Below are 15,883 nucleotides of genomic sequence, written 5' to 3'. Positions count from 1 at the left end.
GTGTACACTATGCCTTATTTCAACAAAGTACCAGGGCATCACCAGGGACTTGGATCGGCCTGTGCCATACCCTGGGTTCTCGATGTGCTACTGGTACTCAGACTCTGGCACATGACAGCAATTAGTGTGCACAGAGATGCTAAAGATCTCTAATTAAAAATCACACCACTAATGTATTGTGTAAGTAACAGAAAACGGGAAAGGATCTGCCCAAAGACGGGCAGAATCACAGGTTCTCTGCCTGGGTGTTCCAGCTATTGCTCTTTTACCTAAAAATGTGTGCTTGCCCAAACATTTCCCCTGTTTGCAGCCTAAAAACCTGGCTCTGACACAGTAGCTTGAAGTCACAATCTCATGAAGATTTTAGTAAACAGAAACACAAATTAATATGGGAGCATAAAAGAAATTACAGTACTCCTAGCTGTCCTAAGACAGAGCCCACCATTTTCCAGCTTTCCTCCTCTTCTTCTGTTCCTCACTAAGTTCCAACAACAAAAGCATACTACTCAAGTGAACTAAGACCTCACTAACTAAACAAAAAGCTCCATCCTTTGGAAAACAGACTCGGACATACCATTGCAGAGCTTAAGAAAACTCAGGAAATGTTTCAGAGATATTCAGCATCCCCAGAGACACTTCACTTCAGCTCATGAAAATACACTGGTGTCCAAGGCATGAAAATTACAATGGCTTCCTGCTGACCACCCCAGCCCCCAGGCTAAGAATCTAATTTAAACAAGCTGGCAGGAGTCCAGCAGTAACCTACAGTCACAGCTCAGAGCTGCTATCCTGAGCAAACAGCCCAGACATTTAGCAGGGACTACAGCAACATAAGACATTCCTTCATTCTCATTCCATGCTGCAAACCCACCCCCACTCACTCCACTTCAGCAGCATTTTTCCAGGCTAAGAACTAGGGTCCTGTTCTGCTTTGGTTACCTCTCATTGCTGAGCAAGCTCTGCTGGTTGTAATTTATCCTATGAAGTTGATACTTGGCTCCATTATAAATCAGGCTACATGAGATTGGCCTTTAAAGTTGTATAATCATTCACTGTACCTATATCACACACTTACTGGTCTATTCCCAAAAGCAAATGGTAAGGAAGCCACCATTCCAGCGAGGATGGATGAGTCTGCTAAGAGGGACACATCACTAAGAATAAATTCAACCCTTTCAGTTATCTCTAGTTGTTTGAGATGTTTGCTGCATGCTGGCTTGCTGTCTGGGAATATGTCATTTGCAAAAACGCATATATCTTACCAGTAATGCCTTGCAGACTGAAATCTGTGGCTGAGATGCTTTTGGAGATGGACTACAACTTGGGAAAGTGCACAGAGAGGAGTATCAAGGGTGCCAAAGCAAATCAAGATGGAGGAGCACAGGGATATAGAACAGTAAGTTAACATTGCTGCATTAACACACACAGCACATTTACATTTGCAGTACACAGCACAAGGCACATCCCAGCCCCCACCTGGGGATTGTCCCGTGGCACTATCAGCCTCAGAGCTGCCAGTGTTTAGCTAACACAGAAGGGGTCTCTGAACACCCAAGGTTCAAACCCTGCCAATAATCTATGGAGAGGGCAAAGGAGGTGCATGAGCTTCTGAGTAGCCCTATGATCAGAAATGCACCAAGGACTTTGACAAAGCAAGCTCACAGAAGCCCTCAGGGTGGGGCTGCCCCACCAGGGACCTTTTTCAGCTGCTGGGATCACCATGTGGGAATAACCTATTTCCCCCCGAGAGCCCTTGGTATCCATGTGGTAGGATGAAAATCTAGGTGTGAAACGAACCTCAGCGACTATTATGTGGACAGTCAGCCCAGTGCAAAATGTGAGAAAGCAGAAAGCCTCTCAACTTCATACTTTCTAAATTCAGGGTTTTGACTGAACTAACCATTGCTTCCCCTACAGCCAGTGAAAGCAAATGAGATCTCCAAACAGTATTTAAAAATTCACAGGGGATTAATTGCTCCTTAAGGTGCCAGTTTCATTTTGTGATTTACAGAAAGTGCCTTTGGGTCACCAGCCTCTCAGCTGAGAGTCTTCAGTTAAGTTCCTGAAGTGAAATGGGATTAATCCTGTCCTCAGTGTCGTGGCTTCATATATCTTGACATACGACCCCATCCAAGTGCTTCAGGAACACAAAGTCATTGTGCTTTTCTCCTCCAGCAAACCAGTTACAAAAGAGTACATTGCACATGTTCTTCAAAAGGCAACAAAAGCAGCTTAACCACAGATAATAATGGGATACGCCTGACCTAAACCATTCTGATCTCCCTAAAAAAAGGCAATACTGCAAACTATACCTTTGCAAAATGCAAATCTTGGACCCAGAGTTCACCCAACAACTGCACAGCATGAATTCACTACCAACATCACTAAAGGATCTCATAAATCTGATCTCAGAGCAGCATACCTCAAACAGGAAATCCTAAACACCAGCAACAGTTACAAAAAGTACGTACGTTATGTTCAACAATGTGAGGGGTAAAATATTCTCCCTGGCTGGAGTAATGAAGCACAAAAGCAGCCAGCCCACAGCATATTTCATTAAATCCATCCTATTCCTTCTAACAAAACTGCTGATTACCAAGGCATGGTGAGCTGATCAAGTAACACCATCACTCTCTTTCAACAGAGAAACTGTTTCACCATTTGCAAACTGAAAAACAGATGTTCTTAATATTTCCTCTGATGCATGTATCTCCTTCAAAACCAAAGCCATAGCATATGCCAACAATCAAATCACTGACTGGAAAATATATACCAACTGGCATCTGAGGGCTGTCTAAAGGGTTCTTCCTGACAGGCTTTAGGCCACATTCAAAATACATTAACTAAATGAAATATCTTCTCCTTTTCCACTGTCCTTAATCTGGTTTATCCAGATCTTTTAGTGAGTGGAATCCACACTCACTAAATTCCAAGTATGAATTCCAAGCAGCCTCTGATACACACACAAAGGTTAAAGCACAAGTCAAAAAGGATGACAGAGGCCTCAAGTCACAGAATCACAAAGTATCCTGAGTTGGTAGGGATCCACAAGGGTCATCCAGTCCAATCCCTGGCCCCACACAAGTCACCCCAACAATCCCATCCTGTGCCTGAGAGCATTGTCCAATAGCTTCTGGAGCTCTGGTAGTCTTTGGATCATGACTGTTCCCTATTTTCACAGTGCAGCGGAAATAGATCTAAGGTTTCTAACAAGTTGGTCCAGAAGGATGCAGAATGAACATTACATGATGCATTGGAAAATCACCAATCCAATACAAACTCCTTTTGCTCCCACTGGTTAAGAAAAGCTCAAATACAACTTGTCACAGGGAGTCTCATCACTCCATGCCACCTTTGCAGGATAGGTACTGTTCACCCTCTGCTGGCAGAACACAGCACACCTCTGCACCACACAACAGTAAGCTTTCAAAGGCACCTGGGCACCGCCTCATGCCTGATCCTAATCAAGTCAGTACTCCTGGATGGCAGTGCAACACACAGAGCAAGGATTAAGGATCAGAGTGTCAGTTTCACCAGTGTTCAGATCTTGGGTGGTTCTTCTTCTTTATTCTCCCCTGAGAACTCAACTTCATTTTCTTCAGTAAAGGCATTCACTATTAATTCATGTCCAGAGAGGGAACAGGGCTGGGGAAGGGGCTCAGCCTGGAGAAAAGGAGGCTTAAGGGATAACATTCTAGTTCTGTAAAAATTCCTGACAGGAGGGTGCAGCTGGGGGAAGTCAGGCTCTGCACCCAGGGAACAAGGGACAGGATGAGAGGAAAAAGCCTCAAGTTGTTCCTGGGGAGGTTAAGATTGGATATTGGGAAAAATTTCTTCACCAAACAAGTGGTCAAGCACTGGAACAGTCTGCCCAGGGCAATGGAGAAGTCACCATCCCAGCAGGCATTCAAAAGACGTGTCAATATGGCACTTGGGAACATTCTTTAGTGGTGAACATGGCAGCACTGGATTAGTGGTTGGACTCAAATATCTTAGGAGTCTTATCCAACCTCTCAACAATTAACCTCTCTTAACAGTTCTATGATTCTAATTCCCTGTCACAGACATGTTTTTTCCCAGCTTTCCTCTAGGATTGGCACTTGAAAAGAGCAAGCTTGGTATTTCAAGAAGCAAATACTCTGATTGGCCTCCTTGTCAACTTTCCTTCCATATTTCTGCGACAATTCTCTTTACAATGAACACTGTTTCCTCAGTTAAAGTGAGATAAAGATGTATACAATATTATGGCTCTTTATTCATTTCATTACCATGCATTCTCAGAAAATAGTTGTTTTCTCCAGATGAAAACAAGACACTGTATCAGTCTCAGGGAGGGACAGCTTATTCATAGCTTAAAAGTACTTGAGGATCTGCACCAAATATCTGCTTTTTCTACAGCAGTAGGAATTTGATTTGTGTGCATTTAAACCAACCCAGGAGATGCATGCAGCAGCAGCAATTGCTCTTTTCTTTCCATACCACAGAGCTCCCATCAAGACCCATAGCCAGTGTAGCCTTGTCTTAAACAATTACTGCCATGAATAGGATTAACTGGGCTTCTCCATGTGATTGTATCAAACACAAACTGCTGCAACTCCTGGGAGATAAATTCAGAGTGAGGGAAAGAAGAGAGGAAGGTGAATGAGGAAGTTTCTTTGTTTAAAAGTGGTTAAGAAACTGGGAAAAGATCTCTCTGTGAATTGTCACATACCTAAAAGTTGAGTTTACAAGGGCACTCTGAGTTCTATGTGGGACACAACAGGTGAAGTATCCTCTATGCAAATGCCAGAAGTTCTAGGGAAAGGCGCACACTGCTAACAAACAGCAAGGCTCACCTGATAAACAGCATCAGTGATAATTCTAGGGACAGAATAGCACTGGAATACATTGTAAATGAGCTGCAGAGCTTTCCTTGGGATTAAAACCACTTCGAGCTGAGGTGAGCAAAGCAAAATAGAACAAGTAGCTTCCAAGTTTTGTAGGCAACAATTTCAAATGTAACATGAAAAATAAATTGTAATTCAAAGCAGAAAAGAATTATGTATTTGAGGCATTATAATTCTTTTCCCAAAGAAAGAATCTCTACTGCATCTTCAAGTAAAAACAGGGAGAATGATCCTTTCCCTTGACAGAAGGATTCAAGAATCAGAGGGGAAATTCACCCTTGTGCATACCTTCTGGGCTAGACATGCAGAGTTAAGACAGCAGAAAAATAAGTTGTAAGTAATGCTCTAACAGGCTTTTGGATCATGTCACAACATTTTGGCTGACTCACAGATTTTGGAGCTTCTGGCACTGGCAATACTTACTGGTTTATAATCTATATAAGCAGATACTTTTAGAGGGACCCCCAGATAAATCCCTCTAGAGGAACAAGAAAACATCCATGCAATCACAGGGAATTCATTTTATAGATACCACAATGTCTCCATTAAGGGTGACAATAAGGTTTCAAACACTCTTCCCCACACGGTCAGTACAGTTATCCCAGACGCCTCAGAGATGGAAAATGTCTGCAAGTGTTTTAGATTTCATCCTTATCAGCCCAGAGCTGTTCATTACAGCTGTGTTGATGACAGCCACTCACCTGGTGACAGCAACAATAACACCTGTTAGTGGTAACAACACAGCGCAGTTTTTGAGCATTAGGCAAGCAGTATTTCCCAGTGAAATATTAATAGCAATACTTCATCAGTTTTGGCACAAAAGAGCAGAATTCCCAGTTATTACGCCCAGGTCTGCTTATCATTTGCACTCACATACCAAGACAACACTGAACAGCTGTAACTTTGCACTGCACCTCCTAAAACACCAAGGAAAAAACTCGGAATTTGGATGTGCACTCATTATTGCTGTCACTGTGTATATAAATCCTAAATAAATAAGCTTCCAAAAAACCCCAAATCCTTACACACCCTTGAGTTGTTAGATGGTATGTTCACAAATTTGAAGCCACCAAAAAGCAGTGCTGACAGATCGGCTGTGACAGCTTTAACCTGGTATTCTGTGTGTGATCCATCAGAAGAAGAGGGAGATGAGAATTCCTAAATTAGCACATTTTTTTCCCACTTTTGATTTTGGTAGCAATATAAAAGCCACTCAATTCTCAAATAAGACAATTACTTGAATTAAGTGGAGAGCATAATTTTTTTGGCCTCTGACCTTACTCTTTCCAAAGAGAATTGAGGAAATTCTTCTCTATCTGTCATGGTTTGACACCGGCCCAATGACCCAAAAGAGTCACTTGCTCATCCTCCCCTGCTATAGCTGAGCAGAGGAAAGGAAAAAAAGTTAACAAAGGCTTCATGAGTTAAGGACCAGGAGAAAACAGTCCAAGGCCAAAACAGGCTTAACTTGAGGTTGCAAAGTGAAATTTATTACTAACAGAATCAGAGGAGGATAATGAGAAGTAAAATAAGCCCTTAAAACACCTTTTATGACCCAGCCCCTCCCTCCTTCCCACCAACAGGACAGGGAAACAGGGCCTGTGGGTTTTGGTCAGTTCATCACTGAGATTTTCTTCCCCTGCTCAGGGAGTGGAGTCCTTCCCCTGAGAGACCGTGGGGTCTCTCCCTCAGGAGACAGTTCTTCTCCAGCATGGGTGCACTCTCAAGGCAGCAGCCACAGCACACCTGCCACAATGTGAGTCCCTCCCAGGGCAGACAGCCCTCCCAAAACTGCTGCAACTTGAGTCTCTCTTTCCACAGGGTGCAGCCCTCCAAGGACAGGCTGCTCCAGCCTGGAAGCAGGGTCCTCTCTCCACCGGGTCTCCCACTGGATCACATTCTCCTCCAGGAATCCACCCGCTCCAGTGTGAGCACCTACCCCACGGGCTGCAGGTTCTCTGCAGGATCATCTGCAGGATGCAGGGTTCTCCGCACCCCCTGCAGACCCATGACATGGGGGTGGATCTCTGCATCCCTGTGGATCTCCATGGGCTGTGGTTGTATCTCTGCGTCCCCCGTGGATCCCCATGGGCTGTGGCTGTATCTCTGCGTCCCCCGTGGATCCCCATGGGCTGCAGGGGCACAGCTGCTTCACCATGGCCTCACCACAGCCTGCAGCACATCTTGGCTCTGGCACCTGGAGCTCCTCCTCCCTCTCCTTGTCCACTGACTTTGGTGTCTCCATGTTGTTTTCCTTCACATGTTCTCACCTTCTCCTCTTCTCTGACTCAGAGAAAAACCTGTGACTTTGTTTTGATTTTCGTATTAAATACATCGTTACAGAGGTATTACCAGACTCTCATATTGGCCCAGTTTTGGCCAGCAGCATGTCCAGCTTCAGAGCCATCAGAGATTGGCTCTTCTGGACACAGTGGAAGCTTCCAGGAGCTTTTTACAGGAGCCATCTTTGTGGCCCCCTTGCTACCAAAAACCAAGTCATGCAAAACCAATACATTATCCTATAAAAGTTATGATATTTTGATAAATTCCCAGCTTTCACAAAATATTTGCCCACAGAAACTTCACTGGTAAGCAGTTTATTTCTTCTGGGCAACCCAATATCTTGTCTATTTCAAATAACAGACAGTTTTCAAACAGTTTTAAGCAGTTTTACCTACTATGGAAGGTAAGGAGGCCCCTGGAATTTGGACAGGAACAGGGTCATATCCCTCTCTCTCTTTCAGCTGTTTCCCTTTTCATTATAAGCATAAAATCACAGACTGGTTTCAGTTGGAAGGAATCTTAAAGCCCATCCAGGCTCACCCTTGCCATGGGCAGGGGCACCTTCCACTATCCCAGGTTGCTCCAAGCCCCATCCAACCTGCCTTGGACACTGCCAGGTATCCAGGGGTAGCCACAGCTTCTGTGACACCAATCTTCTCCTGCTGCCCCCATCCCCTGTAAAAGCACCACCTCCATGGTGTGGGCAAACTCAAGATACCAGTACAGAATACCACATTTCCTTTGAACTTGCTCTCCCTGCTTTGGAAACCACTGCTGCAGTATTGTTTCCCTACAGCCACGTTTCCGTCCTTTACTAAAACTAATAACAAGTATTGAAGCACTTCTTCCACCCTGCAAAGGAAGCAGAGGGAATGCTGAAGACAATTCCCCTCTTCTTCAGGCTATACCAAAAGGACCATTCTTCATCTTCTCCAACTGGTTTACACAGACCCAGCCTTTGCCTGAGAAGTTTAGACACTCATAAATCTGACAGTAAAGCCCAAGGCCAAAGACCTCAAGTGACAGAAGAATGCAAAAGTGCAGGACAGCACATGGGAGAAGGGCTATCAGGAGAGTTTATACAAGAGGAAGAGGCAGTGACATCATCTGTGATACCATCCAGCTGTGGATACAGCAAAGCCACAGGAGTGCCTTCCCCTCTCCCTTCATTATCCATCTGCATAGCCATAGTACTTTAACTCCATTAATAGACTAATTTTAATTTCATAAAATTACTCTCTGGAAAAAACATTACTTCTTCATTATAACCTCTAAAAAAAACTATCAAACCTGCAAAACCCAAAGTTCCCAGGCTTTTCATATGACCTCCTGAACTTGATCCAAGCTAGTATGTGGCTCAGCAGCCTAACCATGTTACGGACACAGACCTGCCAGTCTGTTAAAAAAAGGAGACTCCAGTTACACATAACTACATGCTTAACTATGTGCATAACTTCACTTAAGATAGAAAAGAGCTTTACTCTCTCAAAAGAGAGGTGTGGGATCAAGAAAAAAAAGTATTCCTAGTTCTCCTACACACTGTGTGACTTAAGTTCAATGCTATTTTCCCATCTAAACTAAGCACTATTAATGTTTCCCCTTTTCTCACACAGTGTTTTCTATTTGATTTGTAAGAAAAGGGTCAGGAGATGCACAGAGTTCTGTAGATACGCGGAGTATGAACAGGCAAACACCATCCTCTAGCCCAGGAAGTCCAGAGGTTACATATTCCCTTTATTTTTGTCTTAATCACTGTAGTTTGGTCTATAGAATAGCCATTCACACTAAAGGAATGCTCAATTAAATTACACAGATTGAGTTATGGTTGGTGTAATTCCATTAGCTTTACAGAAAAATACTAGGGATGAATTCGTCCTCTCAGGCTTATTTTCCATTCCAAAATTCCTTAATGGCATAATGGAAAAATAGCAAAGCTGGCCACAGATGTTAAAGACATTCCAAGTCCAATCCCATTTCCACAGGATACAATGGGAGTTAGTAGGACATCAGGACCCACAAGATGCAACAACAAAAGCATTTGCTGATCTTCAGCTTTAGCTGCAGTTCAAAATTTTCCTGTGCCAACTCTTCTTAAATTTGGGGCAATTTTCCATCCCCCACACCAGTTTTTCCATTGAACACAAGTCTGGCAAGAGATTTCTTAGTCAACAGCCCTTTCCACTATCTACAAAAGTTCTGTGGTCACGTTTAGGCATTGAAAGTCCAAAATAAAAAAATTCCCTGTAATCTGTTAAAGCACTTCACATACTTATTCACCAAGTAGAATCCAAAGCAAAAGGTTTTTCCAAAGTTGACCTCTCTGCATCCCACCAGACGGTACACAGTATAGGAATGTGAAACCCATGACTAATTTTTCTGTAGGCCATAATTCTGTGCCAAAGGCCTCAGATTTAATACTAAAAATATTGTATTCCTTGTATTCCTGTTTTACCAAAATGCCACTGCAGTAGGGAAAACATACAAATCTACCATCACACACCCCAGTGCATCGGCACATCACAGACATGGAATCACAGAATCATTCAGGTTGGAAAAGACCTTTTACATCAAGTCCAACCATCAACCCAACACCACCACCACTAAACCTTGTCCCCAAGTGCCACACGTACTTGGTTTTTGAACATCTCCAGGGATGGGGATTCTACCACTGCCCTGGGCAGCCTGTGTGGATGCTTTATAGCCCTTTCTGTGAGAAGATTTTCCCTAACGTCCAACCTGACCCTGCTTTGGCACAGCTTGAAGCCATTTCCCCTTATCCTGTCCCCTGGCAGCAGACCCTGATGCCTCCGGCAGCCCCCTCCTGTTAGAGTTGTTCAGAGCCAGAAGGTTCCTCTTCTCCAGGCTGAGCCCCCCTCCCAGCTCCCTCAGCCACTCCTGGTGTTCAGCCCCTTCCCCAGCTTCATTCCCTTCCCTGGACAAGCTCCAGTCCCTCAATGCAGCACTAATAATGCAGCACTTTGAGTTATTTAAAAATCCTCCCATATTCTGTTAGACTACATTTATACCAAATTATTTACAATCCAGCTGTGCCCTGTGGAATGTCAAGTGCACTCTGCAACACAGACTAGGAAAACAATAAAGTTTGAAACCAAATCCACACCCAATTTAAATTGCAATTACCTATCAACAGTGTATCTGCAAGAGAAGCTCCTTGGACTTGAGCCCCAACTGTATCTGTACCCCTGGTAGAGTCCCACCTGCCCAGGGACCACAGCACCTCACCAAAACATCCAGAAAATTTGCCTGTGAGGCAACTAATTTTTACATATAAAGCTCTTTTTTTGGAAGAAGAATTGAGTGAATAACAACACAACTTGTGAAAAAAAAATAGCTTCATGCTAATTAATTCAGTTGATCAACCTTCAGAAAGAATAACACTAGGTAAACAAATTGGATGCTGTGAAATACTTGCCAAGCAGTATTTCAGTATTTTTATGAGGTTTTGAGTAAAGTTACTTCTCTATGGATTAAAAAAGAAGAAAAAAAAAAAAAAAAAGAGGTTCATGTGGTCACAACAGCATTTCTTGAATTTTCTTTTCAAGTGCCTTGGCTTGATCATCATCAGATGTACGGTACAGAAGACCAGCAGTCATCTGGACCTTGCACATTCATAAAATTCAAGACACTGGCCTGTGGTGTGTCTTTCTATTCTGAGAAAGACCAAATAAATAATTTTCAGAAACTAGGACAAAATTAAATTGAAAATTGTCCATCCTCCACTTTGAGAGAGCTCCCTGCCATCACAAGTTATCCATCACGCTAAGTAAGGCCCTCTCAGGGAAGTTGGACTTCCACACAGAGAGGTGTAACAGGATACTCTGAGGCATGTTTGCCAGCAGCTCTGTGCTGTACAGGTCAGTCCTCTGTAGGTTTAAGTTTCAGTTGCTCCACTGAATATGAAGTCTAACATTTGCCAAAGAAAGGGATCTCCTGTGCAGAGAAAGGGAATGGGGGAGGAGGTGAGGAAGCAAGGAGTCAGTGAGTGGGAAAATGTGACTCAAGCAGGGGAGGGTGGCAGTGGATTTGCTGCTGGTGAGGTGTGTACAGAGCGAGGAGGGGTGGTGTAACAAGGCATAATCAAAAGAGTCAGTATGGCACACAAGCAAAGAACCTGTAGAGGCAGTGGGTGCAAGAATGTGAGGACAGAGAAAAGGACTGAAAAGGTGAAAATGCTCAGAAGAAAAACTGAATGAAAACATACACGATGAGAAAGAAAACAGGAGCTACTGAAACAGAGGATGTGAAAGTGGTCTGTTATGAAAACTAACCACAAGACTACCCAAGAGAGAAAGCTGAGACTTCTTTCTGCTGAGGATGCACAAGAACAAAGGACCACCACACAAACCTGCAAACTGAAAGTGCACCACACAAGATCTTCTTGCCCTTGTGGATGGAATAGCTACCCAATCACTCTGGAAAAAGAGAACTATCAACTCCTAGAATGATCCCTTTCTGATCACTGAAGATGTGCTATCATTGAAAGAAAAGCAAACCAAAACACTCTCAACCCATCTTCTTGATCTTCTGGCCATTCCATGGAAAAAGAGGTCCAAAGAGACCTATTAACTTGATTTTCCAGGCTATAAAAGAGTTCCGGGTTCTACACTTAACCCAAATCTTTCCCTTGTTGTTTATTTCTGTGGCGTGATGCTTCTTAAGTCCCATATAAGCTTGTTTCATAAAATAATAATAAAAAAAAAGGGCGGGAACAGAGGGAAAACAAAAAGAAAATTACATCAGATGTGGAAACAGTAAGGACCCTTTTGTGACAGAAAACTCTGATACCACAATGAAGAACTCTTTGTAAGAAAAAAAGGAGAACCTACACAAGCTATTCCCTCTAATTTTCTAAACATTTGGTTTAAGGTATTTATACCAATAACAATCATATGTCTTGTAAGCAGAAGTATCTGTGACTGGGGGAAATAGAAAGGATGTCCAATTTTTTTGCTGGCATCACTGCAAAAATGGAACTCTTAAGCACTGAGTTTGGGAATATCATATTCTGAGATATTCCATGGGAACTAAAGGCAAAAGGTAATTTTCAAGGACTTTTTCCCACTTCCTAGGGTGTTGTGGTTTTTTTGTTTTTATTTAAGAGAGCGCAAACTGCACAGTACAGCACACATCACCAGCCTGGGGCATCCTGTTCCTATTTCCTCTTCAAGTCAACAGAAGAATTTGACAAGGAAAGAGAAAGAAAGCCAGAGAAAATGGATAGGAAGGGAACAAACAACAGATGCTGAGAGGAATGCACAATGTACAGCATAAGAGGGAAAAACGGTATGATGAGGGCAATAAAAAAAACCCCAAACAAAAAAAACACACTATGTAAAGCTTCTGGATCATTTCAATGCAAGTTTCTGAATGTAAACAGGGGATAATAAGACAGGAGGAGGAGTGCAACAGCATTATGCATGTTCTTAACTGCGCTCCCAATAGAAGGGCATTGGAAAAAAACTCAGTAGCACCATTACTACTACACATGCAGTTCACTGACGCTACTTCAGCCCGTATCAGAACAATTAAGGGAAATATTTCATCCCTTAAGCTACTCTGTGGTACACAAAGTGCACTTAGAGCCCACTCCAGTATATCCTGAAGGCTTTGGAAAGCTTTGTAGAGAGATAGGGAGGTGGTGGTCACAAAATGTTACTCGCCCTCTGCAGAGAAACGTGTGCGCCAGGGACTAGGACGGGACAAGAATACTTGGGCTCCAGTCTCTGCAAGCGCAGGAAACAACCTTGTACCAGCACTCGGGAGCTCCCTGCCGCCCTTCCCGGATCCTGCTCGCCCCGGCCCGGGTCCCGCTCGGCCCACCGGGATGAACGGCTACCTGGGTCGTGGAACGGCACCAGCGCGAAGTTGTACAGCGGCCGCTTGGGTCTCTTCAGCGATGTCTCCAGGATCTTGGATGCGCCCTCGATAACTTGCACCAAGTCGTCGTACATGGAGCCGGTTACATCGAAGACGAAGGCCAGGGTGGAGGCTCCCTCGGGCACCGCCTCGGGCTCGGTCACGGCTCGGGCGCTCAGGGCGAGCAGCAGCAGCAGCACCGTGCCCAGCGCCCCGGGGCTCCCACCGACAGCCATCGCGCCGGCACCCTCGGCGGCCGGGAAAGGCACTGGGGGCAGTCGGGCCGGTGAAACGGGGACAGACCGCGGGGAGCGCGGGGAAAGACCTGGACGGACCGCGGAGAGCACGGGGATAGCTCCGGAAGGGACCTGGGAGACCACGGGGACAGACCCAGGAAGAACTGGGGAGAGCGCGGGGATAAACCAGGACGGACAAGGGAGCGCGCTGAGATAAACTGGGAAGAGCGGGAACAGACCGAGGGGAGCAAAGACCGCGAGCGGAGCTCGTCGCCCACCGCCCGCTCCCCTCAGCCGCGGAGCAGGAAGCGCCGCCGCTTTTGTCTGCGCGCGGCTGCGGCCCCGCTCCGCCTTCCGTACCGGGCAGGGCTGGGGCAGCGCCGCCCTGAGGGACAGGGCTGAGCCCCGGCCCTGCCGCGGGGCTGCTGCTGCCGGCCGGGGCTGGGGATGGAGCCCCCGGGGATGTGAACGGCGGATGGCTGCCGCCCCCGGAGTAGCGGCTGTGGATTGAGGCGGCGCCCGCCCTGGTCCCGCCTCCCATGGCCCGCTGTGGCCCCTGCCCTCACCTCGGTGTCCCTCCTTCACCTGGGATCTCCTCCTCACGTCGGGGTCGCTGTCCTTACCTCAGGATTTCCGCCCTCACTAGGGGGCCCCTCCCTCACCTCGGGGTCCCTCCCTCACCTCCGGGTCTCCGGTCTCAGCTGGAGTCCTCCCACCCCCTGTCCCGGCCACCCCCCAGCAGGACCTGTCCTTCACGGCCCGGGGTCTGTGCCCGCACCTGCCGCAGGTGAGGGTGGTGGTGCTGGCTGTTCCCAGAAGAGCAGGGTCAGATGGGATATTGGGAAGGAATCCTTCCCTGTGAGGGTTGGGAGGCCCTGTCACAAGGTGCCCAGAGAAACTCTGGCTTTCCCTGGATCCCTGGAAGTGTCCAAGGCCAGGTGGGAGAGAGCTTGGAGCAACCTGGAATAGTGGGAGGTGTCCCTGTCCATGGCATGGGGTGGGACTAGGTGAGCTCTATGGTCTCTTCCAACCCAAACCATTCTGGGACTCTGTGATTTCTTAGTGTTTTATTATTGGAAACGTGATACAAGACTGAAATCACTGTGACATGCACTACTGCCCTGGCTGTCCATTGGTTTCAATTACATGTCCATAACTACTGAAGCCCTCCTCAGTGCTCATGAGCATATCCTTAAATTTAATAGTTTAAAGGGAGTAAGAAAGACTCTAGAATGTGACCAGGACCATGACTCCAGGCACCATCAGTTCCTGGTGCAAGAAAAAGCCTGGAAAACAAAGGAAAGGAAGCAACCAGAGTGGTTGCTTCAGGCAATGGGAGATTAAAGGTTTTATATTTCAGGCCTTCTTAGTTGTTTAGGGATGCAGCAGTTTCCCAGCAGGCATCTTTGTTAAACTCCGTCCTGACTCAATGCCACACAGAAAGGCTCTACAGAGTCAGGAGCCAAATTCCCTTTGCTCCAGCTCACCTCAGTAATGCTGTGTAAGCCTCCTTTCCCAATGTGGGGAGTAACAGGACATCATTTTAAACACCAAGTGGAAGGGAAATCCCCAGCCTTTGCACAATGTTCAGTGCAGCTCAGAAAGGTAAACCATGAAGCAGGATTTACCTCATTAGTTTCCATCCTTATTTTACTAATCTTCAAATTGCTGCTAAAACTGTGCATTGTTGTGCCTGGAAAATAAATCATGTAGAAACATTGCTTATCCTAATCAAGTTATAAGCCTGGAATTAAATTATAAAAAGCAGATGTTTACATTCTTTCTCCCCTTCAGCACTGATGTCATGAGAAGGAAGCGCATAACCAGAGCTGTGCGAAGCATTCACAATAAAACCCAAAACCATGGAAAACTTGTCTCATCTGTAACTCTGCTAGCAGAAAACTAGGACCAGGTTTGTCAAAAATACTCACAAATTGTGTAAGGAGGGATGCACTCACGCCATTAAATAGGAATATGTGTTTCAAGCATCCTAAGGACTGGCAGCATTTGCATTTAAGGATTGCCTTCAGTCCTTTAGGAAGACAAATTCCTATTATGTTTTGTATCATAAAGAAAGCCGTCGTGTTCTTTCTGTCTCAAATTACTTCCCAATTTTCTGTGAACAAGAAATAACAAACCCAATGCCTATATGAAAAAATAACCCTCTGGGGTACCTACTTCTGTGTCCCAAAATACATGTCCCTGAACATGGCTTTTAAGGTACAACATAAAGCAAAATCTTTATTTTGTAACAGTGGAAACTGATATTTGTTTTGGTTGCCTCATACTTTCCACTATAAAATAGCCTTGCAGTTGGAAGCTCTGACACTATTATTCACAGCAGGCCTCTGAAATTTTCAGGAAGAAAGTTCTGTAGCAAGAGGAACAACTTTTTTTCTTCTTCTCCAATGAAGTGGTTTTCATAGTTTGCCAAATATTAATCTATGGGAAAAAAAAATCCTTGTGTTCCTTCTGACATGCTCTACAGTAAGGTTTTGACATGATGCCAGAATGAGAGCAAAGCACAGGCACTCTGAGGTCAGACCATGGCACTGTGGGAGTTCCCAGACAGGAACACCTGGGGATTATCAGGGTGTGGGC

The 15,883-nt window shown here is 45.2% G+C and overlaps 1 protein-coding gene across 3 annotated transcripts in view; it reads right to left on the bottom strand.

Annotated features, from left to right (window-relative positions):
- Nucleotides 1–13,560, bottom strand: part of HMCN1 (hemicentin 1) — a 176,103-nt gene extending 162,543 nt beyond the window's left edge. For all 3 annotated transcript variants that reach the window (XM_088060138.1, XM_088060142.1, XM_088060143.1), the window contains exon 1: nucleotides 13,027–13,560. In XM_088060138.1, coding sequence (XP_087916264.1) covers nucleotides 13,027–13,282 — 256 coding nt within the window. In that variant the 5' untranslated portion in view covers nucleotides 13,283–13,560. The remainder of the gene's footprint in view (nucleotides 1–13,026) is intronic.
- Between the last annotated feature and the right edge of the window lie 2,323 nt (nucleotides 13,561–15,883).

Source organism: Pseudopodoces humilis, chromosome 10 (genome assembly GCF_049639895.1).
Source record: "Pseudopodoces humilis isolate 2021_Gansu_Grassland_sample_001 chromosome 10, ASM4963989v1, whole genome shotgun sequence".
In the NCBI taxonomy this organism is placed as follows: domain Eukaryota; kingdom Metazoa; phylum Chordata; class Aves; order Passeriformes; family Paridae; genus Pseudopodoces; species Pseudopodoces humilis.
The sequence above is the reverse complement of the archived record's forward strand: the minus strand, read 5'-3'. Positions and strand labels throughout refer to the sequence as shown.